The sequence below is a fragment of the Coloeus monedula genome, assembly GCF_965178545.1.
Source record: "Coloeus monedula genome assembly, contig: HAP1_SCAFFOLD_89, whole genome shotgun sequence".
Classification (NCBI taxonomy): domain Eukaryota; kingdom Metazoa; phylum Chordata; class Aves; order Passeriformes; family Corvidae; genus Coloeus; species Coloeus monedula.
In genome coordinates, this window is record NW_028120812.1 from 145,106 (window position 1) to 171,487 (window position 26,382).

Consider the following 26,382-nt stretch of genomic DNA (forward strand, 5'->3'; position numbering starts at 1 on the left):
AGCTGGGGGCAGCTGTCCCAGCCAGGGACTGGAGAGCCACTCCCGGACACTGGGAATTCCTGCAGCTGCCTCCAGCCACAGCTGAGGCTCCAACCCCGCTGGGAGAGGGCCCAGCTTTGACAGTGCTGGAGAAACAGACTGACAGCACTTCCAGTGCGGGAACATCTGCTTTCATCCTCCTCTGGGCTTCCTCCTAAGCCTGGCCAGGGCTCAAGGAGGAGCCAAGGGAGCTGACTTTGACCATACAGCCCCAACAAGGCCAGATGTCGGATTTCATGGCCTTGTCCGGCTTCTAAACACAGAAAGGTCAATACATGTTTCACTAATGAGTGGATACATCTATCACAGCGCTAATGATCATGCATATTTCGGTAATGAGCAGCTACAAAGATAACCTTTGGTTGGAAGGTTCACCCAGAGGTCACCTTTGGCTCAGGGCCTCTTGTTCAGGCCTCAGTCAGGCCTCTTGTCCAGGCCTTGGCACTTCAGGGATGTGGTTTAGTGCTGGGCTTGACAGTGATGGGTTAATGGTTGGACTCGATGAGCTCCGAGGTCTTTTCCAACAGGAAGGATTCTGTAATTCCAGGATTCAGCCAGGTCCATGGCACCAGCATGACTTTGCCCCAAAGTCTCCTCTTGCTCAGCTCTTGTGGCCCAAGGCTTCAGCTCCTTCAGCTCCTGGTGCTGAGCTGCTCATGCTGAACGAGACGACTCAGAGAGAAGAATACAGCTCATCCAATTCCTTCTGGCACATGGAGAGGGAAGGCTGTGAAAAGAGGAGCATTGTTTGCTGTGGCCTCCTCTGTGCCCTTCACGCCTTTCAGCGCTTTGAAACAGCCAAGAGCTTTCTCCAAGAGTGCAATGAAGCAGCTGTTCCTGCTCCCAGTCTGTGCCCTTGACTGCTTTTGTCCCTCTTGCTGTGCCCTCTGTGCCCCCGGGGCTCGGTGGCTGCTGCCCAGGGCTGTGGCACTGGCACAGCTCCAGTGCTCGAGACCCTCCTTTCTCTGCCCTTGGAGCTGCCTGCTCACAGCAGCCTTTTCCATCTGCAAGCTCCACATGGACAGGGAGTGCCCACCTCTGCTCCTTGCACACCCTCCAGGAGCCCAGGGCTGCCATCTGCAGTCCCTGCTGGCACTGAGGGCTCCCAGGTGCCCCAGGCTGCTGTGACACCGCTGCCAACGGGAGGGAACAGTGGCAGGGGCTGTGCTGAAAGTCAGCTCCATTTGCTGCTGCTGCTGCTGCTGCTGCTGCTGCTGCTGCTGCTGTGGGGGTCATTTGTCCAGCCCTGCCCCAGAGTCAGGGATCAGATCCAGGCCCTGCTGCTGCTCCCTCGGGATCAGCCACAGTTTGGGTGTTGCTGTCAGTGCCAGCAGGAGTGGGCGCTGGAGCAGCGGGTGCTGACAGTGCCCCAAGCCCCGGGGCCCGAGGGGTGCCTGGGCTGCGGGGCTGGCAGGGAGCTGCCCCTTGTTCTCCCTGTGCCTCACGCAGAGCTGGGCCGCTCACAAGTGGGGCAGCACAGCAAACAGGGAGCCTGCGAGTCTCTGCCAGCCCTGTCTGCTCAGAGATTGGGCCTTGGAGCTGCAGGGGGACAAAGGCAGCTGCTTCTGCTCCCTCTGCGTGGCCCCGTATTCAGCAGTGCTGCTCCATCATTTAGGATGTGTTTTCTGTTTAAATTAATAGAAAAACAAAAAAGAAACAACCCAGAAGATATTATGAAACATAAAACCAAAACCCAAATGTGGAGTGAAAAATCTTTTGTAAGTCTGGATTAAGAGGTAACTGATCTTTTCAAAAAGACAACTCAGGTATGTGTAAATATGCTGATGGCATTGATCCATCTTACTGACCTCAGCAGTCCTTTTTTAAAGATGCTGGGCTTTGTTTCCAACATTGTTATTTTAAACTGTGGTTGAAGCAATAGGAAATTGATTGTGCCCTGCCAGCTCCGAGCAGGACTGGCAATCTAAACTCTGTCCCACCCCAACTCATGGAGAAGATGCCCTTCCTTCTCACCCTGTGAGTGAGCTGAAAATTCCCTCTGAAATTGTCAGGGGGTTCTTAAAGACGCAAAGTCCCACTCAGGGCTTTTTGCTCTGGTTTGGCACTGGAGAAGGACAATTCTTCATCCATCAGCTCCAGACTGCACTGCCTCAGGAACACGGCCCACTCGCCAGGTTGGGCCCACTCGTGGCACTTCCAGAGGAGGAAGAAAGTGCAATGGCACAATTCCAGCCCAAAAGGAAGGAAGAGTGGGACAGACAGAACACCCTGTGCAGATCCAGGCATTCAGCTGGGACTGTGCAGAGTTTGGGTTCTTGCCAGTAGGATGTGTTTCCCTGCCTGCAATCTCTTGGCCTGCACGAGAGTCTCACTCACCTGCAAAAGCAGAAAGCTCCGTCGCTGTGCTTGCAAGGGGCTCGTCTGATGCAAAGCTGTCAGAGCCCTGTGAGGGGAGAGCGGGCCCAGCCGTGCCCGGGGCTGAGCCCCAGCACAGCCCTGGCAGAGCCTGGAGCAGCCTCAGCATCCGCAGAGCCCGGCTACAAGGAGAGAAAGCAGAACCCGCCCGTCAGGTGAAGCCTCCTGTCCCCTTGTCCCAGCCGCCCGCGGTGCCCAGGCCGTGCTGGCCGTGCTCAGAGCTGGGCCCAAAGCTGCCCAGCATTGCTGCCTTTGGGAGCAGAGCAGGAGGGCAGGACACGTGCCCAGCCTGCAGCCAGCCATGGCACATCCACCTCCTCAGCAGCTGCCCAGAGCCCAAAAGCAGCTTGGCAGCCACTGAAGAATTGGCTGCAGCTGCCCCAGCAAAGGGGGAACCTTTGGTGCCCAGCCAGGCCATGCCATGCCCAGCTCTGGCAGCATCCCCCTGGCTCTGGACTCACCTGCACACTGGCCGTGCAGCGTGTCTTTGGAGAAGGTGCCACAATCAAAGTCCATCATCTTCAGCTGCCGCTGGCCAGCTCCAGGAAGGGGTTGTTGTCCTTGAGCTCGGCCTTGGTGGCTCCAGCAGCAGCAGCCCCACCTGGTACAGCTTCTCCAGGGCCTCCTTCTCCTTCCCTGGGGCCACACCAGGCTCTCAGGGTTCTGCCCAGGGCCCCAGCCATCAGTGAACCAGACAAGCAAAACCAGGGGGGATGGTGGCCACCAGTGCTTGCCAGAGCAGGCCTCCAGCTCAGCTGCAGCCCAAGAGCTGCGGGTTCCCTTCTGATGCTCCCTGCTCACAGCTACAGGCAGGACAAAAGAGTCTGCTTTGCTTTGCCACTGATTGCCAAGAGATGGGTGGGGCTGTTACCTGCCAGGCCTCTGGATCACACTGTGCCCGTGGGGCTCTGCCATCCTCTAGGGCACATGAACACCCTGCAGCCAAGGCTCACTGAAGAGCTCTTCCAAGGACGGCCTGGCCAAGGGCTGCATGGACAAGCACCTCTGAAGAACATCCTGGCACTCTGGGCACAGAAAGCAGAAACCACCAGGCAGCTGCAGAAGGATCCCGCCCGCTTTGCCCCCCGTTCCCGTGCCCAGGCCATGCTGGCTGTGCCCAGAGCTGTGCCTAAACTTGCCCATGGATTCTGTGCTTTGGAGGGCAGCAGGAGAGCAGGACATGTGCCACCTGCTCAGAGCTGCCAGAGCGGGATGCTCCTGAGCCCGCTGCTGCCTCCCAGCACTGCTATTCCCCCCGTGCCACAGAGATGAGGGATCCACACAAAAGGAACCAGACCAGGAGCCCACACTTTCATTGCCTGCCAGAAATGGGTCTCATTTTGCTCTGCATTCCTTTCCTAGCAGGGGTTATCTATTAAAAACAAGAAAAAAAAGGAAAGAACCAGAAGAAGCATGAGAAAGAAAAACAAAACCCAAATGTGGAGTGAAAAGTCTTCTGCAACTTTGGATTCAGAGGGAATTGATATTTTTCAAAAGAGAACTCAGTTATTTATCTTTTTTTTGTTTCATTCAGTACTTACATTGTTTTCACTCATTTCCTTCCTTCCTTCCTTCCTTCCTTCCTTCCTTCCTTCCTTCCTTCCTTCCTTCCTTCCTTCCTTCCTTCCTTCCTTCCTTCCTTCCTTCCTTCCTTCCTTCCTTCCTTCCTTCCTTCCTTCCTTCCTTCCTTCCTTCCTTCCTTCCTTCCTTCCTTCCTCCCAAGCTGCTTCTCACCTCATTGAAGGGGTGCAAAGAAGCAGGATCCCCTCCCAGATAGGGTTCTCTCTCACTCCCAAAATGTGGGGATTCACCTCAGCCCCCCAACTTGCAGGGAGTTTAAGGCACCTTCCCCAAATTCACTGCATCTCCCAGAAGCCCCTTAGAGGCCCCAAAACTGTCAAAAAGCAGCAGGAGCCTCCCCGGAACCCACTGAGGAACGGGGTCCCCCCGGCCTCATCATGCGCAGCCTTCAGCTGTCTCAGGCAGAGCCCATCCCGCCCTCAGCAGCCCCAGCCCAGCCCAGCCCAGCCCTCCTGGGCAGGAAGCCCCAATGGCCGAGCCGGCCTGGGACACTTGCAGGGATGCGGGGGCAGCCGCAGCTTCTGGGGCCAGCCTGTGCCAGGCCCTGAGCGCCCTGCCAGGGAACCATTGCTGCCCCACATCCCATCTCAGCCTGCCCTCGGGCAGCGGGAAGCCGTTCCCTGGGGCCCGGCTCCGCAGGCCCTTGGCAAGAGTCTCTCTCAGCCAGCAATTGCTGCTCCTCCCTGCTGCGGGGCCCAAGCTGCAAGTTGATTTTCTGCCGCTGGCCCCGGCCCAGCCCCGAGCCAGGGCCAGGACCTTGCCCTGGAGCTCTGCGGGCGCTGCCTTTGTGCGGCCGCAGCGCAGCGGCCGCAGCTCGGAGCTGCCCTTTGTGTCCCCGCCGGCAGCTGCCAGAGCTGGCCGGGGCCGGGCCAGGGCCGGGCCAGCCCCGGCCTTCCCGGCTCTGGGACACAGCGGCGGCAGCCCCAGCCTTCCAGCCCTGCACACGCTCCCACACAAGCCTCCAGAGCCGCGGCCACGCAACGCAACTGACCGGCCGCTGACCCCCCAGCCTGGCCTGATGGCCATTCCTCTGCCCACACCTCGGCCAAGCTCCCCTTGGCCACCTCCTGAGCCACAGTGCCACAGACAAGTGGCACATACAGCTACAGAGCTCTGCCCAGAGCTGGCAGGGAACGTTCATTCAACAGAAAAACCACCAAGAAAAAGAGAACTGCCCCCAGCAGAGCTGTTCCCTCCTGCAGTACTTACACCTGCACACCCACAGCCCCTGAGACTGCAAGCAATGAGCATTCCCTGGGCACATGTGCAGCCCAAGCAGCTCGAGGACAGCCTTGCAGCAGGACTGCTCTCAGCTGAGCCAAAAAGGCCCCTCTGGCAGCTCTATGATTCGCCCCACACCGGGCCAAGAGACACTTCCCAGACAAAGCCCAAGAAGCGGGTGTTTGCTTTATTCAGCACGCTGGCTGTGCGGGCATCGCTCCTCCTAACACCCACCCCAGGCACACGGCAGATTACAAGATGTGGTTCCATTTCAGGCATGTTCATTGTTTTCCCTAGAAAAGGTGTGGTTGTGCAAACCATTTCTCAGCACTCGTTATTATCAGGAGCACACGCGGAGCGCAGGCCCAGGGCTCCCTGGTGGTCGCGCTCAGGAAGCCTCGGTGGGCATTTGATGAAGGCTGAACGTCTTCCTCGCTCTGCACTCTTCACCTTTCTCCTCTCGGCATGCGCAGTCTCTTGGCAGCTGTTTCAGCACTTTCTTCCCTGCTTTCGGCAGCTTTGTTCCTCATTCCTGCCAGCTTTGTTCCCTATCTCTTGCCAAGGTGTTCAGCTGGCTTCTACATTGGTTACTGTGCGTTTTATTCTTGCCCAAGGACGCCCAAGTACAATGATTTTCACCCTTTCACTGGGGCTTGGCACACACTGGAGGAGGGTGTCTGTTTTCAGTGAGGAAATTCAGGAGTTTCAGATTGCTTCAAAAAACCCCAACAACCCCCCCCTTTGGCTGAGTGCAGCCAGTTCTCTGAGCAAAGCAGGTCCCAGGTGAGTGAGGAGAGACAGGATGGGGCTTGGGAATGTGGAGCAGGGTTCTCCATGCTGGGTCAGACCTCAAGGCACAGCTTCTGTGACCAGGCCACACCTCCTTAGGAGAGACCCTCCATCAGTGTCAGTCACAGAATGCTGCAATCACCTCTTCTCTAAAGAGAACAGCAATAAAATACACCCCTTAAAATAGGAATGCATATTTCTTAGAAGCTCTTTGAAATATTTCTCCATAACTGGAGAAGGAAACCTTCCTAATGAACTGCACCAGGCCAGAGGGAAATCAAGGCAGAGCCAGGGTTTGTCAGCACTTGCTTGATCCTAATGAGCCCCGTGGTGCATTTGGGGCTGAGCCCTTGAAGCTCAGGGCCTGAGAGGAGATTGCACAAACCTTTCCAGGAGTCAAAGGCAGAGGAAACACCCAAAGTGTCTCGAGGCATTCATGGGTCCCACTGAGGTCCATCCCCAACACAGGCTCCTCATGGACTCCTTGGAAGAGAGACTTGGAAGCCAGGATTGCCCAGAAACCTCTCAGAGCCTCAGTGTGGGAAGGAAAATCCCAAGTACCTTAAAACCCTTGAGTATCTCAGAGCATTAATGAGCCCCACTGAGTGTCACTGCAAAGCTCTCAAGGGACTCGTTAAAGTAATTGGAGATAATTGGAGGCCAGGATTGCACAAACCTCTCAGAGAGTCAGTGTCAAAAAGAAGTACTTAAATTACCCCTGAGTACCCTGAAGCATTAATGAGCCCCACTGAGTGTTGTTACTGACAAAGAATCTCCAGGGGCTCATTAGAGCAGATAATTGGGGGCCAGGATTGCACAAAGCTCTCAGAGGCTCCCAGGCAAAAGCCAAAGCCAAAGTCCTTTGAAAACCCTGCAGTCCCTGGGAGCATTCAGGAGCCCCCAGGGCCATTCCTGACCAAGGCTCCCCAGGGACTCCTTCCAGCAGATCCCTGAGGCCACTGGGATGTGGGGGGATGCTGAGGGCAGGACAAGGGGCTGACAGTGCCCAGCCTTGCTGGGGCTGTGCCCAGGAGGCCCCAGGGCCTCAGGACAAGGTATCTCCTCCCAGCCCTTGGTGGCACAGATGCTGCTGTGCCCCAGGGCACCAAGGCTTGGCTTCTCTTTGTCCCCCCCTGTCATCCCTGCCTCCAGTTCTCTGCTCTGACCGGAGCCTGGGGACACTTTCTCAGTCGTGTCCCTCACTGGGACCCATGAAAACTTCCAGAAACTTTGAAGTTCAATTCTGACTTGAATCCTTGAGAGGTTTCTGCCAGTCCTTGTCAGGGACTGATGTTCAGGGCCTCAGCACCAAGCCCCAAGAAGGTCATTCCAGTCCTTGTGCTGTGTCTGTGCTGCTGAGCTGGGCCGGGCTCCTGGCACAGAGGCAGCTCCTGGCAAGCGGCAGCGCTGCAGAGAGACAGCTCTGGCCAGGAGCAGCTCCTGGGCACAGCCCAGCAGGGCTGGGGCACTGCCTGCAGCCAGCCTGGGCACAGCACAGAGGCACACAGGGCTTAAACTCAGCCGGGGCTGGGAAGGGGCTGAGAAGTGACTGGGGGGGCTCCAAACGCAGCCCAGGGTGCTCTGAGGAGGAAAGACCCACCCTGTGCTGGGAAGGCAGCTGCAGATTCAGCCAGGGCTCAGAGCTGGGGCTTCCTGAGCAGCTTCATGGCACAGAGAAGCCCAACAAGTGCTTGGAATGTGAGAAGAGCTTCAGCTGGAGCTCCAGCCTGCTCTGCCACAAGAGGATCCACACTGGGGAGAGGCCCTGTGAGTGTCCTGAGGGTGGGAAGAGCTCCAGTCTCCTCGGGCACCAGCGCAAGCACACAGAGGAGTGCTCCTTCTGCTGCCCTGACTACACAAAAGGCTTCAAGTACAACTCCACCCTCGTCACCCACCGGCGCATCCACACCGGGGAGAGGCCCTGCAAGTGTCCCCAGTGTGGGAAGAGCTTCTCCAGGAGCTCACAGTTGGCCCCACACCAACAGAACCACCAGTAAGGGAAGCCCTGCGAGTGCCCTGACTGTGGCAAGAGCTTTGAACTCTGCTCCAACTCCATCCCCCAGAAGAGCCCTGGTGACCCACGTTCCCTGTGATCCACGTTGGGAAGACACCTGGCTGATGGTCCTTTTGTTTTGGCCCTAATTTTCTTTTGATCCATATTTGTCCCTTAAAAACACCCCAAACTGGGGTAAAAATAAAGAAATTGATCAGAGACATCTAAAGTCTCACTATTTTGCTGGATTTTGGGTTCAGGGTGATGTTTGGCAGAGGAGGATGGAGACTGTCTCTGTCCCTCTCACCCCACTCGGTGCCCAGTGAGGGTCTCTGTCCTTGTCCCCTCGGGATTCTTGGGAGATGCTTGTGGGGGTTTGGGGGTGTCTCTGTCCCTCTCACCCCGATGATGCTTGGGCGGGGTCACACCAGGGGTGAGAGGGACAGAGACCCCCCCCCGGCCTCCCCAGGTGTGAGAAGGTCGGAGAGCCCCTGAGCACACTCAGCAGTGAGAGGGACACAGAGCCCCTGGTCCCCAGCCCTGCACAAGCATTCCCTGGGGTGAGAGGGATGGAGATCCCTGAGCATCCCCCAGGGTGAGGGGGGCAGGGACCCCCAAGCATCCCCTGGGCTGAGAGGGACAGGGACAACCTCTCCAAGCCCCTCCCAAGCATCCCTTGGCACCAGACCAAATAAATTTGGCAGAAATCAAACTTAACTCTACACAAAATGCTTTGAGCAATGTTTGCTCTTCCCACAGGTCACTTGTGGTGAAAACACAAACAAACCCCAACCATGAATGAACCGACAGCACAAGCAGTTATGGTGGCAATTCAAAGTTCCAGCTCAGCTGCTGCAGGTTCCTGTAAAAGAAAAGTGACAATTCAGCCCAATACAGATGATTGAAAGGAAGGAAAACTCTGTGTAGCTGTTCCAAAGTTGGCAGGGAGAAAGAGAAAAATGATTCTCCCATTTGGCAAAGTCCCGCAGCCTGTGAGAGAGAAAAGGGGGAGAGCAAGGGAGTGACAGGGACAGAGACCTCCCCTGGGGAGGGGCGAGTGTGACACTGTCCCCTGTGTGTGTGGCCTTCCCGGGGTGGGGGTTTCACACCTGAGCCAGTCTGGGTAAGGGGGGTGGTGTTCACTCCCCCTGAGCAGGGGTTACCCCACACCCCCAAAACTCCTCCTGCCCCCTTGGGTGGGGGATGGGGGTGCAAACCTGGCCTCAGCAAATGGGTCTGGGGGCTGGGGCCTCCCCCAGCCCGACCCCAGCCAGGGCTGATTTTCAGGACAGCTCTGGGCTTGGCTTTCTGGTGGATTCATTCTCCTCCCTCAGCCTTGTTTACTTCTTAGAGTAAAGAACTGTTACTCCCTTTCCTGCATTTTTGCTTGGCAGCCCTGTAATTGTGGGATTGGATCCGAGGGCATCATCGGGGCACTGCTGGGCCCCATGGACCAAGGGGCCGGTGTGATTCTGAGGGGCCCCGTGGATCCAAGGAGACCATGGTGCTCCTGCAGGTCCTCATGGAATCACGGAGTCCATTGGGACACTGCTGGGCCCACGGATCCAAGGGAACATGGAACAGCTCTGGCTGCCTTGGGCTCCTGGGGCCGCCTGGCAGCTCCGGCTGACCTTGGCATGGCCAGAGCTGCTTCTCACCTGCCCTGGAGCACTGGGGCTCCGTGCTTTCCTTCCTGTGGAACAGAACTGTCCTTCTCCTCCAGGGGCCCATGGCCAAAACTGGGACTCTATATCCAAATTTGATTATGTAAGGATTGTTCCCATATGAAACTTGCCAGGACAGACAGCTCTGGCTGGCCTTGGCCTTTTGGGGGCCACCTCTCATCTGCCTTTGAAACACTGCAGGGCTGTGCTGTTCTTCCCATGGAATAAAACATCTTTCAAATCCAGGTGTCCATGGCCAAAATTGGGAATCCTGCTCCAAAATTCCATATATCCAAGTACAGCTCCCAGGCAAAATCTGCCAGGACTGACAAGTCCAGCTTCCCTTGGCTTCCTGAGGGCCAGCTCTCAGCTGCCTTTGAAATGCTGGGGCTGTGCTTCTCTTCCTGTGGAACAGAACCATCCTTCTCCCCCAGCTGCCCATGGCCAAAATGGCAATTTGGCCTCCAAAATTCCATCTATCCCAGGATTGCTGCCAGACAAAAGCTGCCAAGGCCAACAGGTCTGGCTGGCCTTGGCCTCTGGTGGCCGCCTTTCATGGATCACAGGGAGACAGTTTGTTTTATCACAGATACTATGCATGGTTAGATCCACCCCTCGATCTCGTGCCCACCTATAGGTGGCATCTCTGCCTTGATGACCTGAGGCATCGTGTCCCCACGAGTAGGGCTAATGAGGAACACCAAAACCACAAGCAGGTAGATCAGGCTGCAAAGATAGAGGTGTCCCAGATAGACTTGGATTGGCAACATAAAGGAGAGTTGTTCCTAGCTCGATGGGCCCATGATGCCTCAGGCCATCAGGGCAGAGATGCCACCTATAAGTGGGCACGAGATCGAGGGGTGGATCTGACCATGGACAGTATCTCCCAGGTGATCCATGACTGTGAGACATGCGCTGCGATCAAGCAGGCCAAGCGGGTGAAGCCCCTGTGGTACGGTGGGCGATGGTCCAAATACAAGTATGGGGAGGCCTGGCAGATTGATTACATCACACTGCCTCAAACCCGCCAAGGCAAGCGCTGTGTGCTCACAATGGTAGAAACCACCACTGGATGGCTGGAGACCTACCCTGTGCCTCACACTACTGCCCAGAACACCATCCTGGGCCTGGAAAAGCAAGTCCTTTGGAGGCATGGCACCCCTGAGAGATTTGAGACCAACAACAGGACTCATTTTAAGAACAGCCTTATCAACACCTGGGCTAGAGAACATGGCATTGAGTGGGTGTACCACATCCCTTACCATGCACCAGCTGCAGGCAAAGTGGAACGGTGCCATGGATTGTTGAAAACCACCTTGAAGGCACTGGGTGGGAGAACTTTTAAAAATTGGGAGCAGCATCTGGCAAAGGCCACCTGGTTAGTTAACACCCGAGGTTCCACCAGTAGAGCGGGTCCAGCCCAATCTGAATCCCTGCATACAACAGATGGAGATAAGGCCCCAGCAGTGCATGTCAGAGGTCTCTTAGGAAAGCCTGTGTGGATAAATTCTGCCTCGAGTACAGACAAACCCATCCGTGGGGTTGTCTTTGCTCAGGGACCTGGTTGCACATGGTGGGTAATGCAGAAAGATGGAACAACGCATTGTGTACCGCAGGGAGATCTGATTGTTGGGTGAAAACCACCTGTAGTGTGAAATGCCTGTGTACCCCTGCTTGCTGAGGGTCACTGTCACGGTTCATACATAGCTGTATATATATATATATATATATATATATATGTATATGTATTGATGTGTGTGTGTAGAGTTAGAATATATTCGTTTGGGCATTGAGCCAATGCTATGGGATAAGGGGTGGAATGTCTTGGGGTGACTTTGTGATGTGTATCCCGTATCCCTGCCCTATGCCTAGAAATTAACTTTGTGCCTTTCTATGCCTCTAAACTGAGCCTGAGAGGGGGAAGGAAAAACTGAGCAAAACTTTTTCAAAGCACTTTGCAGCTTGTTCAAGGTCACACAGAGATAGGGACTTTCTTTTTCCCAGCTGCAGCAGGGGAGGGAGGAGGCAGCCAGCTTGCTGCTTCCCTGGTCAGCTTTTGGCCAGTTCTTCAGCTTCTTTTTCTCCAAAGGGAGACTGCGAGCTGAATTTTTTTTCATTCCCTGGAATTTTGGATTTTCTCCCTTTTCTGCTGGACTGCTTCAATATCAGAACACATCAGGACTTGCCACCGAGCACAGAGGGCCTGGCCCTGGGCCAAGCCCCAGCTCCGAGGAGACCAAAGGGAGGACTCTAACACTTTCCCAGGTTTTTTCTCCACAGCGAGAGATTTTATTATTTAGCATTATTTTCCTTTTCCCATGTGTTTGTTAAATCAATAGTTTTTATCTCCTTCACTTTCCTTTGAGGAAAACTTATTTTTTCCTGAACCAGGTTCGGGGAGGGGTGGTTGTGCCTTCTCTCAGAGGATATCTTTCTAAATTTGGCCAAACCGGCACATATGCAAATGAACCAAACTTACAAAAGTGTGAAGAACTCGTGACCTGTTGTCCATCTTGGGGTCCATCTTGGCAGTAGCCTCTGGCTACCCTGGGTGTACCTTTGAAGGCCTTTCAAATAAATACCTACCTTTATTCCCTTATTCTGCTCTAGCCTCTGTTTTTAGGTGGCCTCTCTAGGCATCAGCAGGGGCTGCAATTCCACACTTGTGGAGACCAGAACCGCCCCCAGGATCCCAACACTGCCTGACAGCGCTCCGGACACCGGGATGGCCGCGCGTCCCAGTCTCGGCCACTGTGCTGCTGCTTCGTTTGCTCGTAGGCGCACCCAGAGGCCACTGTTAAGCCCAGGTCATCTCTGGTTCTGCCCTCTTCCTGATCCCGTGCAGGGATGCAGCGCTGCTGGGCTTTCAGGAAGCTGCTCTTGAAAACTTCCAGCATTCCAAGCTCCTTGGCCCTCCGTGGAGGCTTGCCACGGAATCCCTCACAGCTGCCTCCAGAGCATACTCCTGTTGGCTGTTCTAAAATCCAGGGCCTTCAGGGTGCTCAGCAAGACCTCTGACTCCACAGTGTTGTGGAACTGAACCTTCAGGACAGGGACCTTTCCAGCCTGAGCTGCCCTCGTTCCTCTGTGTCTCTGCACAAAACATGGCATGGTGTGGATACAAAAATGCTGCTAGCAAGGATTTTCTTACTATTTTCTAAGCCCTGTGAGAGACTTTTCTCTCTCACAGAAGAGGCAGCAGAGTTATGTACACAACCAAACACCTGCATCCTTGAAAAGTCTTTTTTATAGTACAGTAGAAAATATTTGGACAATGGATGTTTTAGGATTTTAGCCGATCACCCCAAGGGGTGGCTGATCCTTTGTCCAATTAGACTATGAAGAAAAAAGTCTATGAAAGAGTTTGTAAAATATTTAAATAAATCAATCTTGCTCCACAATTCCTGCCTGCTGGAGCTTCTCTCCTGCTCCCTTACGGCTGCGGGACACGGTGATATACCCCAGGGTTGCAGTAAAAGCACGGAAGAGAGCGGCAGGAGGGGCCTGTGTGTCCCAGGGCTCAGGTTTTGGGCCGCTTCAGCACCACAGAGATGCAGCTCAAGTGAAGAAGCCAAACTGTTTATTAGTAGGAAGCGAAGCGAAGGGATGAGCTGGGAGGAAAAAAGGGGATGGGCAGGGTCTCAGGGCTGGAGGGCTGGAGCTGTCAAAAGGGAGGGAGAGGGCAGGAGCTATGGGAGCTTTCCACAGGCTCAGCTGTGACCAGCATCAGCTGTGCCTGGAGCTCCAGCTGCTCTACTCTAGTCTCCAGATGGTCTCATCTTCCAGGATATCTGGGGGTCTTAAAGGGACACTGGTTCTGAGCCAGCAGATGAACGTAGTTCTGCAGCTCTTTCGTTGAATATTTCCTGAACTATGATGTTTGTCTGGGAAGGGCTGTCGTCTCTCCTCAGGGCTTGAAGGGCTGGAAGAGACAGGAACAGAGCGTGGATCTGCAGGAATCCAAGCAGACCTTCCTGCCAGGGCCATCTCACCCAGCTCCTGCCATGGCCAGAAGACAGCAGGGGCCAAGGAGATCAGCCAGAAGGTGCTGGCCATGAACCTCCCCACCGTGTCCCTGAAACCTCTCTGTGCTCTGCCCACGTCACCCCGAGTCCACACACGGAGCAAAGCCCCCACAGCCAGGGCAGGGATTGCGGCTCCCGAGCCAGGCATTGCAGCTCGCCCCCGCCAGCCCCCGCTGCCAGCCCGCTGCCCTCACTCACCCTCGCTGAGGACCTGGAGCTCTTGCTTGTGCCCCCTCAAGAACACCCTGGCAGTCCCTGGGAGCACAGAGGCGGTCACGGCCCCGCGGCACAGCTCGCTCGCAGCGGCGCTGCCAGCCCCGTGGCCACACGCTCTCCTGCCCCGGCAGGGCTCAGCCCGGGCCCTTGCCGCATCCTGACGCCCGAGGGCACGGCTGCGAGAGGGCGGCAGCGGCCCCGAGGGCAGGCGGGGCTCCACGGCCCCGGGCCCGGATCCCGCTGCCGGGGCAGCAGCCGGGGCTGGGGCCGAGCTGCGGCGGGGCGGGGAGGGGCCCCGGGCTCGTGGCTCACCGATGAACCTGGCGGCCGCCTCTCGCAGGGACTCCTGTGGGCTCTCCACGAACGGCAGCGCCTGGTGCAGGCGCTCGGCCGCTCGGCTCCTGTCCTCTGCCAGCTGCAGAGAGCGCCAGGAGGGAAGGGTTGGCGCGGGCTCAGCCCCTTGGCCGGGCTCTCTGCGCCCAGCCCTGGCCTCCCCTGCCCGCACGGCCCCGAGGCCCGGCCAGCAGCCGCTGGCGCCGGGCTCTGGAGGGGGCCGAGGGCCGGCTGCTGCCCGGGGAGCCGCGGTGCCGCCCCGCGCCACAGCCCAGCGGGGCCGGGGCTCCATCGGCTCCCGGCTCGGGGCCACAGGAGCCTGGAGCAGAGCCCGGGGAAGGGAGCAGCGTGTGGGGCGCAGGCTGGCGCCCCTGGTGCAGCACAGCTGCCAGCCCCACGCACTGGGCGCCAGGGGCAGGGGACTTCTCCAGGCTCAGCTTAGGCTTCCAGGCGGTCCTTACCAGGCACTCGGCAAACTTCGACAGCTGCTCCTTCTTCACCAGCTGCCCAAGATTTCTCCTCTTCAGGAACTTGGCCGCACAAATCAGCGTTTCCCGAGAAGCCTGGAGAGCAGCAGAGACACGGAGATGGCACCACAGCCCAGGGCACAGGACCCGCGTCCCTGTGCCAAGGCCAGGAGAAGGCTGCAGCCTGCGAGGCCCCAGGGCAGGAGGCAGCTGAGCCCCCTCCCAGGAGGACACATCAGCCCACAAGTCCTCACCTCTGCCACGTTCCGGTTCTCATCATGGCAGTGGAATAAAAGTGGGAGTAGGCTCTGGCACACAATTGTCTTAAGGGGCTTTTTTCCCTCGTCCACTACCAACTCCATCACCTTGCAGAAGAGGTGAATGGAGAGTATCTGCACATTGCTGTTGTCCTGGAGTAAAGGAAAAAAGCTCAGCAGCAACTTCTCCAGCCCATGTGGGCAACGGCCTAAAAATCCACAGGGCACAAAGTGTCTGGGCAGCAGCCAGTGTCAGTGGCTGGGGGCACAGAGCCTTACATTTTCAAAGAGTGGCAAGAGCGCCTCAGCCAGTTTCGGGGCAGTGGTGCTGGATACCAGGATGTCTTTGTTCTCCAGCACATTCATGAACACAGAGAGGGACATCCTGACCACCTCTCCGTCTGCATCGCCCAGCAGCTCCACAAGCCGTTGAGACAGGCTGCCCATTCTTCTGGCCTGTGTGGAACACAAGGCTGTGCTGTGAAGCCACGAACGGCTGCACTGCCTACACCACCCTGGCCCTGCAAGCCCACCCTGCTGCCTCAGGGCCCAGAGGCCAAAGGCCTGTCCCGAAGCACTGGGGCAGCTGAGCCGGGAGGCAGGAGAGCTGGGAGCAGCTGCCTCAGCTCCTGAAGCCCAGCCAAGCCCATGTGACTGCTTTCCCCAGCGCAGCTTCAGCCGCTGCCGCCTTCTCACCATGGCGGGATCCTTGCTGAGCACCACGAGGCCTCTGAGTGCCAGGCGACATCTCTGCCTGCACTCGCTCAGCAGGTACCTGGGCATGATCTCCAGGATGTTGTCACCATATTTACTTAAGTCCAGGCACTCGAGGACCTGAAAGGCACAGGGCAGTGACAGGGGAGCCGGCCGGCAGGAGCCCGGAACTGCCCAGGGCTGGGCCCGGGCAGCAGCTCAGGGCGCGGGCACCATCCCAGGCAGCTGTGGCTACGAGAGGGCAAAGAGGCGGGAGGCAGCTCAGCGAGGCAGCGCTGGCCGTCAGGCTCACCTCCACAAGGAAAGCCAGGAAGGGCAGATCCCAGCATGGCTCCTCCCTGCTGAGTGGTTTGAGCAGGTGGAATGCAATGCGGGGGCAGAAGGGGATCAAGACCTGGCGCATCTCTCTGGTAGGGGGAAAAAGGCACCAAGACCCTGAGCCAGGGGGCAAACCTCTCCCAGGACTGACTCACACAGGTCTGGTCTTCCCCACCACGTTGCAAGGGGATCTGGGTGCTCTGGGAGGCAGCTTCTTCTGGGCACCCTCCCCTTCCAGCCTTTTCCAGTCCGCTTGGCCGTCCCTCGGTGACGAGGCCCCACAGGGACTGTGTGGGGCACCTCGGGCCCAGGGCACAAGTGCCGGGGGCAGTGGGGAGAAGGGGGTCTCACCTGGCCAGCAGACCCACTGCATAGTGCTGGGTGTCAGCACACAGCAGCGTGTCCCAGCCGCGCTTGCGCTCCATAGCCACCACCTCATTGTCACAGCGCAGTCGACAGAGCAGAGCCTTCATGGCCTGCACTGCAAACCTGTGCACAGAGCAAAGCCCAGGTCACACTGGGAGCACTGGCGCTGGCCACAAGGGCATGGGAAGGACAGGAGGACTGGGACCTGTTGGGGTTGGTGGGAAGGCGGTGTTCCTCCTGGCATGCTCTCCAGAAGTGATCAACTTCCTCTGGCACCTGCTGTGTGGTGATGACAACTTGGAAGAGCAGAGTCACAAACAGGCGGGCTGAATAAAGGATCATTGCCTCGTGGCACTCGGGCACCTGGACAATCACCCACAGCGCCAGAGTTGCCTGCAAAAGAAGCAGCTCGAGACAGCTCAGGAACATCCCTCAGTGCCGAGCTGTCCATGTGGCAGGGCCCGAGGGGAGACGCAGGGGGAGCACCGGGCCTGGTGCCCCCTGAGCCTGCCCTAGGCCAGGTTTCAGCCCAGCGCCTGAGGCAAGGAGATGCAGTGGGGGAAGGATGGAGAGCTGGTGAGGATGTGACCTCAGGGTGAGTAAAGGCCAGTTCCAGAAACTCACAGCCAGGGCAAAGACATCTGTATCATCCCCATCAGAGGTGGACGTGCTATGCAGTGGCCATTCCTGCATCACACAGAGCAGCGTTGGCAACACCTTCTCCACTGCTGGTCCCAAGGATCCTATGATTCTCCACATCATTGTAGCAGCTCTGTGAGATTGGAGCTCTGAGTCAGGGGCGTCTCAGTCACAGTACCACGCCCTGTGCAGCTGTGGGGGCCCAGGTGACAGAGCCCCGGTGCCCTGAGGGGCAGGGAGGGAGCATGGCAGCAGGCTCAGGAAACAGAGGGGCCCGAGGGTCCTGGAGCTCTCCACCTGTCTGGCAGACCCCATTGGACCAGCGGCACAGGGCAATGGGCCCTAAGGGCTGGTGAGCCCTGAGCTCTCAAGGCAGCTGGGCCCCGTACCTGTCGCACGATGGGGCACAGCGCAGGAGGGTCAGCACCACATCAGCGGGGTGCTCTTCAGCCAGCCTCAGAATGTCAATTTGCAGCCAGGCATCCACAGTGACATGGGACCCGAGTCTCTGGTGAATGTTCCTCACCATGGCTGGCACCTGGAGGAGGCATGAGGAAGACTTGGAGCACTGTCCAAGGGAGCAACTTCCCCAGCTGCCCCCAAGAAGTGCTTCCCTTCCCACCGCACTGTGCTGGCCTCAAAGGCTGAGGGGGCCCAGCAGCCGTGGCTTGAGGGGGCACACGATCCTTGGAGTCTCCAGCCCTGGCCCCAGGCTGCTTACCTGCTGCTGAGGAGAAGCAGCACTCTCTTCAAAAAAATCCAGTTTGGGAGCATGAATCCCAGTGGGAATGGGCATAGTGTCAGTATTTGGGATGCCCTGAGTCTCTCCGGTGTCAGTGTTTGTGATGGCCATGTCCTCAGTCACTGCCATGTCCTCAGTCACTGCCATGTCCTCAGTCACTGCCCCGTCAGTCTTCGCCGTGTGATCATTCATTGGACTGTCAGAGTCTTCTGAGGGTGCAGTGATATCTGTGCTGACATCAGGCTCTGCCTGGAGCTCGGTCAGCCCAGAGTCAGGCTCAGCTGTGCCCTCAGTTGCTGTGGTGCTGGTCTTTCCACGCCGAATGCACATGAACTTCCGGAACATCTGCAGGAGAACAAAGAAGAGAGGGATGTTCCAAGGGGTGCTCCAGGCGCGGTGCTCGGCTGAGCAGCGACAGCAGGCCCAGCCCAGGTGGGGATGGCTGCAGGTACCTGCACTGTTCTCCGGAAGCGGCCGTGGGCACGGTCCTGCTCTTGTGTCCGGTCCAGGGCTGCATCTGGCAAAGAGCGAGCGCAGCCAGAGCTGAGGGGCTGCGGGAGAGGCCGGCGAACGCAGCCCAGCCCTGCGCTCCCCAGGCAGGGACAGCCCCGGGATGCCCAGGGGATGGAGCACGGCTGCTGCGGGGGGTCTGGCCTGGCTCCTCTTCCAGCCTATCCATGGGCCTGTTCCCTGGGGATGGGATGGGATGGGATGGGATGGGATGGGATGGGATGGGATGGGATGGGATGGGATGGGATGGCACCAAGCTGGCTGCTGCCATCAGCCCTGTGGCCCAGTTCTGTCACTCACCATCCTGCCGTGGCTGGAACTGCTCCAGCTCTTTGGGCTGTTGTGCTGGGGCAGCTCCAGGGCCTTTTTTCCTCCTGAACACTTTGAACAGGCGACGGAATCTGCCCGCCATGCCACAGTGTGGCCTCAAGGGCACCTTCAAGAGAGATTCCTTGGGAAAGCTCTGAGTGAACAAGTCCTGCACTTGTGCCTTGAAGGCACCAGCAGCAGAGAAGCCTCCGGAAGGCTACAGGACAGCAAGTCCTGCACCCTGGTCTCAGAGGGCTCCTGCCACAAGGACAGGAGACTCCTCGTCAAGGATTGTGGTCAGCAAAGCCAACGGTCTGGCCTTGAGGGCACCGGCCACAGGGATGGGAGATACCTCGGAAAAGCTCCGGGGCACCAAGTCCCACGGTCTGCCCTCGAGGGCACCTGCAAAAGAGAAGCCTCGAGAAGGCCACAGGTCACCAAGTCCTGTGGTCTGGCCTCGAGGTCACCTGCAGGAATAACGCTTCGGAAAAGCTCCGGGTCGGCAAGGAACGAGTGCGCTGTGCGGGAGCTCCTCACGGCACCGCTCTGTCCCGTCCTGTCCCGTCGCGTGCTCCGAGCACTGTGGCGTGGCTGCGTCGCCGCCAGCCCCTATGTCAGCACGTGTCACAAAGGGCCCTGGGACACTCTGTCCCGTTCCATCCCACGGTGACCGTGCTGCACCGTGTCACAAAGGGCCCTTGCACACGCTGCCACCTGCCCCGGGGCCGCCCCCAGCCCAGCCCAAGTGGCCCAGGTTGGAAGGAATGCCTTGCCCCAAGTGTCTAAGGCAGCCTGACAGGAACTTTAGCATCGGCTCCAGCCATAAGCAAGCGCTCCCCTGCTCTGCAGGCTCGGGGCAGCACCAGGAGCCCCCACGGCTGCCACCGCAGCCGCTGCGGGAAGGGCTCAGGGTCTTCCACAGAAGCTGGCACGGCCTCCTTGGGACACGTCCCGGCTGGTGGCCATCCTAAAGCCGGGGCTGTGACACAGACAAGGAACATGTGAGCCAGGGCGCAAATGCTGCTCTGAGCCCTGGGGCCCGGGAGCACTGAAATCAGCAGGTGTGGCAGAGTCCCCTCCGAAGCAGACCTGCCACCCCCGAGCCCTGGCAGCGCTGGTGCCCGTCTCCTGCCTCAGAGACCTGTGCCCCCGGGGGCTTCTCTGCCAGAGGGCAGCCAAAGCCAAGGTGCATTGGGGTCTGTGCTCCTTCCTGCAGGGGGCTGTTGGCAGGAGCAGCTGGAGTGACTGGGGGGAGCACTTGGTATCCAACAGGAGATGTTGTTCCTTCCTGGAGTGAATTTTTTCATGGAAGGGATTAGCAGTAGCACCAGAACAGCATCAGCTGCTGAGTTGCACAGGACAAAGAGATTCTACAGAGACACTGTGACGTTTCCTTGTGCTTTTCTGTCTTTCCTGCATTCTGGAAATGAAAGAATCGGCCCAGCCTCTGATATTCAACCTTCCCATTGCTGCGTGTCTGGCTGTGGCAGCTCACGTCCAAACACAACTGCGTCCCTGCTGAGCAGGGCAATGGACGGCCACAAACAGGGAGGTTCCCCAGGGAACATCAAGGGAGCCACCTGGGGAAGCGCAGAGGATAGGGATAGCTGTGGGAGGAGAAGCTATTCTGTGTCTCTGATGATGGTGCCAGCACCCTGAAGGAGCAGCCAAGACAAGCGCTGGAAGCACACAGGTCCCACCCTTTTCTGCTGTCACATGGACTCGGGACACACTTGTTGCCACAGGTCCAGCAGCCGTGATGCAGGAACAATGGAGGGCCAGGCATTGGTAGGGAATGGCCTCCAGCAAGAGCAAAGCAGGATCCTCTGGCAGCAAAGCCTGAGCTTGTGAACCGGGCCATCTCCTCTGCACACAGCAAAGTGCTTCCCTCCGCCCCTGAACGTCTGCCAGCATTCCCTGCTTTTCTTTAGTGCCGGCTGCATCTTCCTTTGTTCCAAGCAAGTCCAGGATTTAGTTTGGAAGCTCACGTACGTGTCTTTAAGGGGCCTGCATGGAGGAGAGGGATGGCAGCTGCAGTGCAGGGCTTGTGTCCCATCAGAGTCTCTCTGTCACGATGGCAGCAATGCCGCTGCCTTAGGACGCCTGACTGTGGAAGGCAAGTCTGCCCTCAAGCACGGCCACTGAAGTCAGTCAGGGGCACAGGCTGCAGCTGAAGCTGCCAAGCATCGCTGTGAGGCTGGCAAGACAAGAGGAAGCCATTGTGGCCGATTCTGCTGGAGCCTTTTGCCCAGCCACGTGCAGCTGTGCCCACAGTATGGCCCCGTTTGGCGTCCCGGCTGGTGCGGATGCCTTGTTGAGCCGGTGCTGACACTGGGGCTCCTGCTGTTCCTGTGCACACTCTGCTGCTGTTTCTGTGGCGTCCAGAGCTGTTTCGGCAGCAGCGACTCGGCAGCCCTGCTCGAGGAGACATCGCCGCCCTCCCCATGGTGGCAGCAGCTGTGCGGGCCCAGAGCTCTGTGTCGAGGGGGCCTGGGTCACAGCACCGTGGCCTGGGCAGCCGCGGGGGCCTGGGCTGGCCGCCAGCCCTGCCTCTGCCCACTGCCCCTTCTTGGCAGCAGCCAGGGGCCATGCCCCAGCAGGGCCCCCCTGCCCTCCTTGTCCCCAGCCAGCCCAGCCTCAGCACCTCGGCGTGGTCCCCACCCTCGTGCTGAGGCCCGGCCTTGAGGGCTTCTGCCGCAGGCCTGGGAGATGCTCAGGGGAAGCGCCAGAGCAGCCGGGCGGCAGGAACGAGGCGGCTGCCTGGAGGCTGCTTATGGCCTCTGACAGCCACTTCCTCGGGCCTTCCCACCACCCCAGCCCCTCAGGGGCCTCCTGTTGTTCTGCCAAGGGGCAGAGGCGATTTAAAGGACACAGACAGCACTGGAAAGAATGCTCTTATTTTACTGTGAAATTAAGGAACCTCAAACGTAAAACAATACATTTGGTAAAACTAGGCACTTGGCTTTAGCAACAAGCAAAAATAAGCAAGGTAATGAATGCACCTAAATATTACTATCCAAGAGAAAGGAGATTGATTTAGAAAGATGCATCACCAATTGCCTAAATACCTTACCATCATCCAGATCTGCAGTCATTGGGGAGCCCCGTTTCGCAGCAAGGAGCTGGAGAACCCTTCCTGTCACTTGGGAAAATCCTGTGGGGGCATCTATCCATATGTGAGGTCTCCAAATTTGCCCCAAACGTGGGTCCAGCTTTTATAGGCCCAAATCAGGAAGTCCAAGTGACTTGATTGTGTTTTTAGCCCGGAAACACCTGGATCTGATGGCACACTTTGCAACCAGCAGGGGCCAAAGCTTGGCCAGTGCCCAGGCCTTGCCTGGGAGGGTTTCCCCTCAAACACCCTGCAAACAGACCTTTATTCATGTCAGCTGGGAAAGCTTCTTAAATTATCCATTGCTTGCAGATAACTGTACACGGTGATGGGAAAGTTTCTAAAGCAGCCCGTTTGGCGTTAAACAGCTAGCATAAGCATCTTTGTCATCTGTTTTTAGCTGAATAATACTGATGGTGTTAGTCACAGGTTGGCCAGGGTTCATCTCGTAGGTCAGCTCCGGCTGAGGCCTGCTGCTCAGGCCTCAGCACATCAGTTGCTCCTCTGACTTACAGGATGAATCATGGTTGTCAGACTGCCTCTGCAGTTGTTGCATATAGGGTGGGTTGATCTTGAGGCGTAGCTGCGAGCTGCCTTCCCTGTACTGTGTGCTGGATGAGTCGTACAATACAAGGAGCGAAGCAAGGAATAAACAAGAAGGTAGCAGCTGCACAAAGGGAAAGGAGAAAGGGCCCCTTTGAGCCACAGACTCCCTGGCAGCCACAAGAATATATCTGGTTCCCAACATTCCCATGTCTGGGTTGGTACATGGGCTAATTTTCTCATCTCCCTAGTTGTCTGTTTTCCTACTTCTCCATTGTCATCAATTTGTAAGCAGCAGCTGGATTCATTTTCTTGCAAATTCATTTCCTGCAGACTCCTCCTTTTTCTGCCGGTAGTCTAAAACCACGCGATGCTGGAAAATCGCATTCCGCGTTTGCGTGGATCGGTCGGCCATAAGGTCAGGGGCGGCAGCCGTCTAGTTAGTTATTATCTGTTGAAGAATGGTTAGAGGATCAGGGGCATGGGTCATTGATAGAATTATGGGATCAGTAAAAGAACTGTACGAAGCAAAGGCCTGCAAGGAAAAAGCCTGCAAGCAAATGCCTGTGTGAGAAACAAGCCTGAGAACAAACAGGGAGTTTTGAGGATGTGCAGCTGTGCAGATAAGATGTACTGGCCAGGAGAAGGGAGGGTGAACTCTGAATTCTTTAATCATAACATAACTAGTAGAAGCTTGCCAATGTAGTCTAATTATGTAGAAGCAGAAATGCGCTCTGATAGGTTTAAGCCAATAAAGAGTTAACAAGCTGATATACTATGTAAGTGCCTCTGGATTGCTAATAAACGGAGCTTGCTTTTATCAACCATATTGGTTGTTCTGCTATGTCTTCCCCCGCCAAAGTCCCCGAACTTTTCCAACAATTATCTCCGAGACAGCTTGCAGTCTTATTATCCAATTCAGATTATAGGCAGGTTCTCTGGCCCCTGACACCAATTGGCTAGGGCTCCATGGAGCCGGTCCATAATGTTGTATGACTCTCTCAGGTGGCCGTTCGTCATGTCCCCATCTTTGGGAGCTTCCCTTACTTAGCGAGGTGTCAAGAGACCATGTTTCTCTGACCAAATCATGACACACTTTGACTCTGAGCCCCGTCCCCTGCCTTTGTGTCCATGTCCCTGATGAGCCTATTGTTAAGGATGTGCAGTGCATCAGTGAGATGGGTTCTCCACCAGGACAGGTGTCCATCTCCCAGGTTTCTCCACTGCTCTTTCAATAGCCCATCCATTCGCTCAGGTAATCCCACAGCTTGGGGATAATATGGTATGTGAAAACCCCACGGAATGTTTTTCTGCTCAGCGTACTGCTGAATGAATTTGTTCTGGAAATGAGACCCATTATCTGTTTGACTCGGTAATGGCATTCCGTAATACAGAATTATTGTGTCTATAGTACAGATGGTGCTATGCTGAGTGGCCTTCTCACAAGGATGGGCAACCAAATACCCAGGATATGTGTCTACGGCAGATATATTTACACCCTCGGTCCTGGGGTAAAGGTCCAATGTAATCCATTTGCCAAGTTGGTCCGGGCAATTTTCCTCTCCCCAGCGGTCCTTTTACAATGTTTGGCACCGGGCGTTTGTATATATGTTGGCACACAGGGCATTGAGCAATTCTAGTTCTACTCATATCGAGTGACATGGCAATGCCACGCTCTTGAGCCCACCTGTAAGGGGCTTTTTGTCCAAGGTGCACACATTTTTGGTGTGCACATTTTGCCGAGCCTTCGTGATCCTCCTTCGGAGGGAACTCTGGTCTGGCTTGGGAAATCTTTGCCCGGTTGCCTGCAACAGAGTCATAAAGTAGCTCTAAAGTGTCTGTGTTACTATGGGCATCAACATGAATCACAGTCACATCAGTTCTTTGTACCATTTGCCAAAGGTCACTCCACAGTTCCTTTCCCCAGACCTCTTTGGAGTAGATTTTCCAGGCTCTGCCTACCCATGTCCGTAGCCACGGAGCGAACCCATTTAGCTACCGACCAAGAAGCAGTATAGGAAAGGCATTCTCCTAGATCTTCTTGTTTTAAAGCCATATCAATTGCACAGAATTCAGCATATTGACTGCTTTTCCCCTCTCTGGTCATTTCTAGAAACTTTTCGGAATGAGGATGGTCAGCTACTGCTTTCTAAAACCTTTTCCCTCCTATATATTTAGCTGACCCATCCGTAAACCAAGCATGTTCTTTTTCCTGTGGCATTAGTTGATCTGAAGGCTTTTCCCACTTCCCTGGAGATTCCCTCTCAGCTGTGAAGTTGGCACTCACGTCTTGGTCCCTCCCGGGGCCAGCTGCTATTGGCTCATGAAGAGTGGCTATCTGCCCCGTTCCCAGCTTGGCCCTATCCCGAATATACCACTTCCACTTTACAATACCACACTCCGGAGCGTGCCCAATCCAATGGGCTTTCGGGGACCTTCTGACCCACTGCACAATAGGAATTTCCGGATGAAGAGCCACTTCATATCCTATGGTTAAGTTGTTCAGTTTCCAAAACTCAGTGCCCAATAACATGCCAATAACTGTTTCTCAAAAGGTGTGTAGTTGTTTCCTGCTTCTGGCAACTTCCTCCCACAAAACCCCGGGGGAACCTTTTTCTTTCCCTGTTTCTGCCAGAGGCTCCCATCAGCATGTGACCCATTTACAGGTACATTTAACTCAAGTTCTCCCTTTTGCATAGGCCATAGATCTAAAGGCCTTTTTGGCTAATAGCCTCTTTGGCTAATTCAAAGGCAGCCTGCTGCTCACTTCCCCATTCCAATTGCCTATTTCCCCTGGTTACTTTATGCAAAGGGGTTGAGATTTGTCTCAGATGCAGAATATGTTGTCTCCAAAAGACAAATAATCCAATAAATCTTGGTGCCTCCTTTTTATTTTGTGGCACTGCAAACTCTAAAATTTTCTGTCGGGCTTTGGGGAAGATTTACTGATGCCCACATTGCCACTGAATTCCCAAAAATTTCACTTGAATTTTGGTAGGGTTAATTTCCCAGTCTTTCTGTTTCCTATGATCCACAACTAATTCAAGGACTTGTTGCACTTCCTCCTCATTGCTGCCCTGGACCAAGATGTCATCTATATAATGAATGAGTTGCGTATGAGGAGTCAGTTTGATTTCATCCAAGTGCTCGGCCGCTGTTTGATAACAAATTGTTGGGCCGTGCACACATGCCTGGGGCAATGTGCTGAGTGCGCAGTGTCGTCCTGCCACGTGAAGGCAAAGTGACGCCCCTGCTCCTCAGCAATGGGTACTGCAAAGAAAGCATCAGCCAAATCAATTCCTGCATACCAGGTTCTTCCAGAGTGTTCCTGGATTTTTTCTATTAAAGGAACAATATCTGGTACAGCTGCCGCAAGAGGTGGCTGTGTTTATTTGATTCTCTAAAGTCCACGGTCGTTCTCCATGACCTGTCACTTTTCTTGGCAGGCCAGACGGGGTTATTCCAAGCCATTCTAGTGGGTTTTAAAACATCCACTAAGTCTTTAATTGCCGGTGAAATGTCTTCATGCCCCCCGGGATTTGGTATTGCTTCACGGTTACCAATTTAGTTGTGGCAGGAATCTGCACGGGGGGCATTTTCACCTGCCTGACTAAAACTGGTCGGGCACTGATATAAGGCTTTGTCCCAAACTGATACAAACCGTTGGATAAATTTAAAGCCAGTCCCTTTAAGATACCAATCCCAACTATATATTCAGGGACCAGGACAATCATAACTGAATGCAATCATCTGGGGAGGTTCCCTAGTTTCATTTTGATTTGTGTTTGCACAGCTTCAATTTGTTTCCCCCCACCAAACCTGTAAGAATCACTGGTTGTCCTTTAAATTTCTTGGGATTCCCATAAATGTAAAGAGGCCTCCGCTCTGCTGTCAGTCCAGGCTTTTACAGTTTGTGAGGACCAGTTTTTCCAAAGTATCTCAAGCTCCACAGGAGGCCGCCAGTCCTTTTGTGCTGATTGCACGGGAGCTGGGCCCTTATCTCATTCTTGTTTAACATGCTGAACTATTTCCCTAGTGTCTTTGCAGGGATACAGGTCAGAATAGGGCCCCCAGCCCTCCCTCTCCCCCAGAACAGCCGACCCGCTCGCGGTGGGCCCTCTGCAAGCAGATGTGAAGTCCCGTTGAGGCTCCGGGGGTGCCGTAGGCC

The 26,382-nt window shown here is 56.0% G+C and overlaps 1 protein-coding gene and 1 pseudogene across 2 annotated transcripts in view; both read right to left on the minus strand.

Annotated features, from left to right (window-relative positions):
- Positions 1-13,961: 13,961 nt before the first annotated feature.
- On the minus strand, positions 13,962-18,662 carry LOC309585650 (maestro heat-like repeat-containing protein family member 7; the record flags this gene model as incomplete). Its single annotated transcript, XM_082303572.1, has 14 exons — positions 13,962-14,080; positions 14,217-14,319; positions 14,699-14,800; positions 14,959-15,114; positions 15,241-15,417; positions 15,658-15,795; positions 15,968-16,082; positions 16,345-16,482; positions 16,565-16,752; positions 16,984-17,131; positions 17,388-17,536; positions 17,720-18,085; positions 18,193-18,257; positions 18,551-18,662. The coding sequence occupies 14 exons, from the start codon at positions 18,660-18,662 to the stop codon at positions 13,962-13,964; spliced, it is 2,076 nt and encodes a 691-aa protein (XP_082159698.1).
- Positions 18,663-19,341: 679 nt separating this feature from the next.
- The window catches only part of LOC309585651 (olfactory receptor 14J1-like), a 42,370-nt pseudogene continuing 35,329 nt past the window's right edge, over positions 19,342-26,382 (minus strand). The window contains exon 2 of the transcript in view: positions 19,342-19,538. The product of the transcript in view is annotated as an olfactory receptor 14J1-like (transcript). The remainder of the gene's footprint in view (positions 19,539-26,382) is intronic.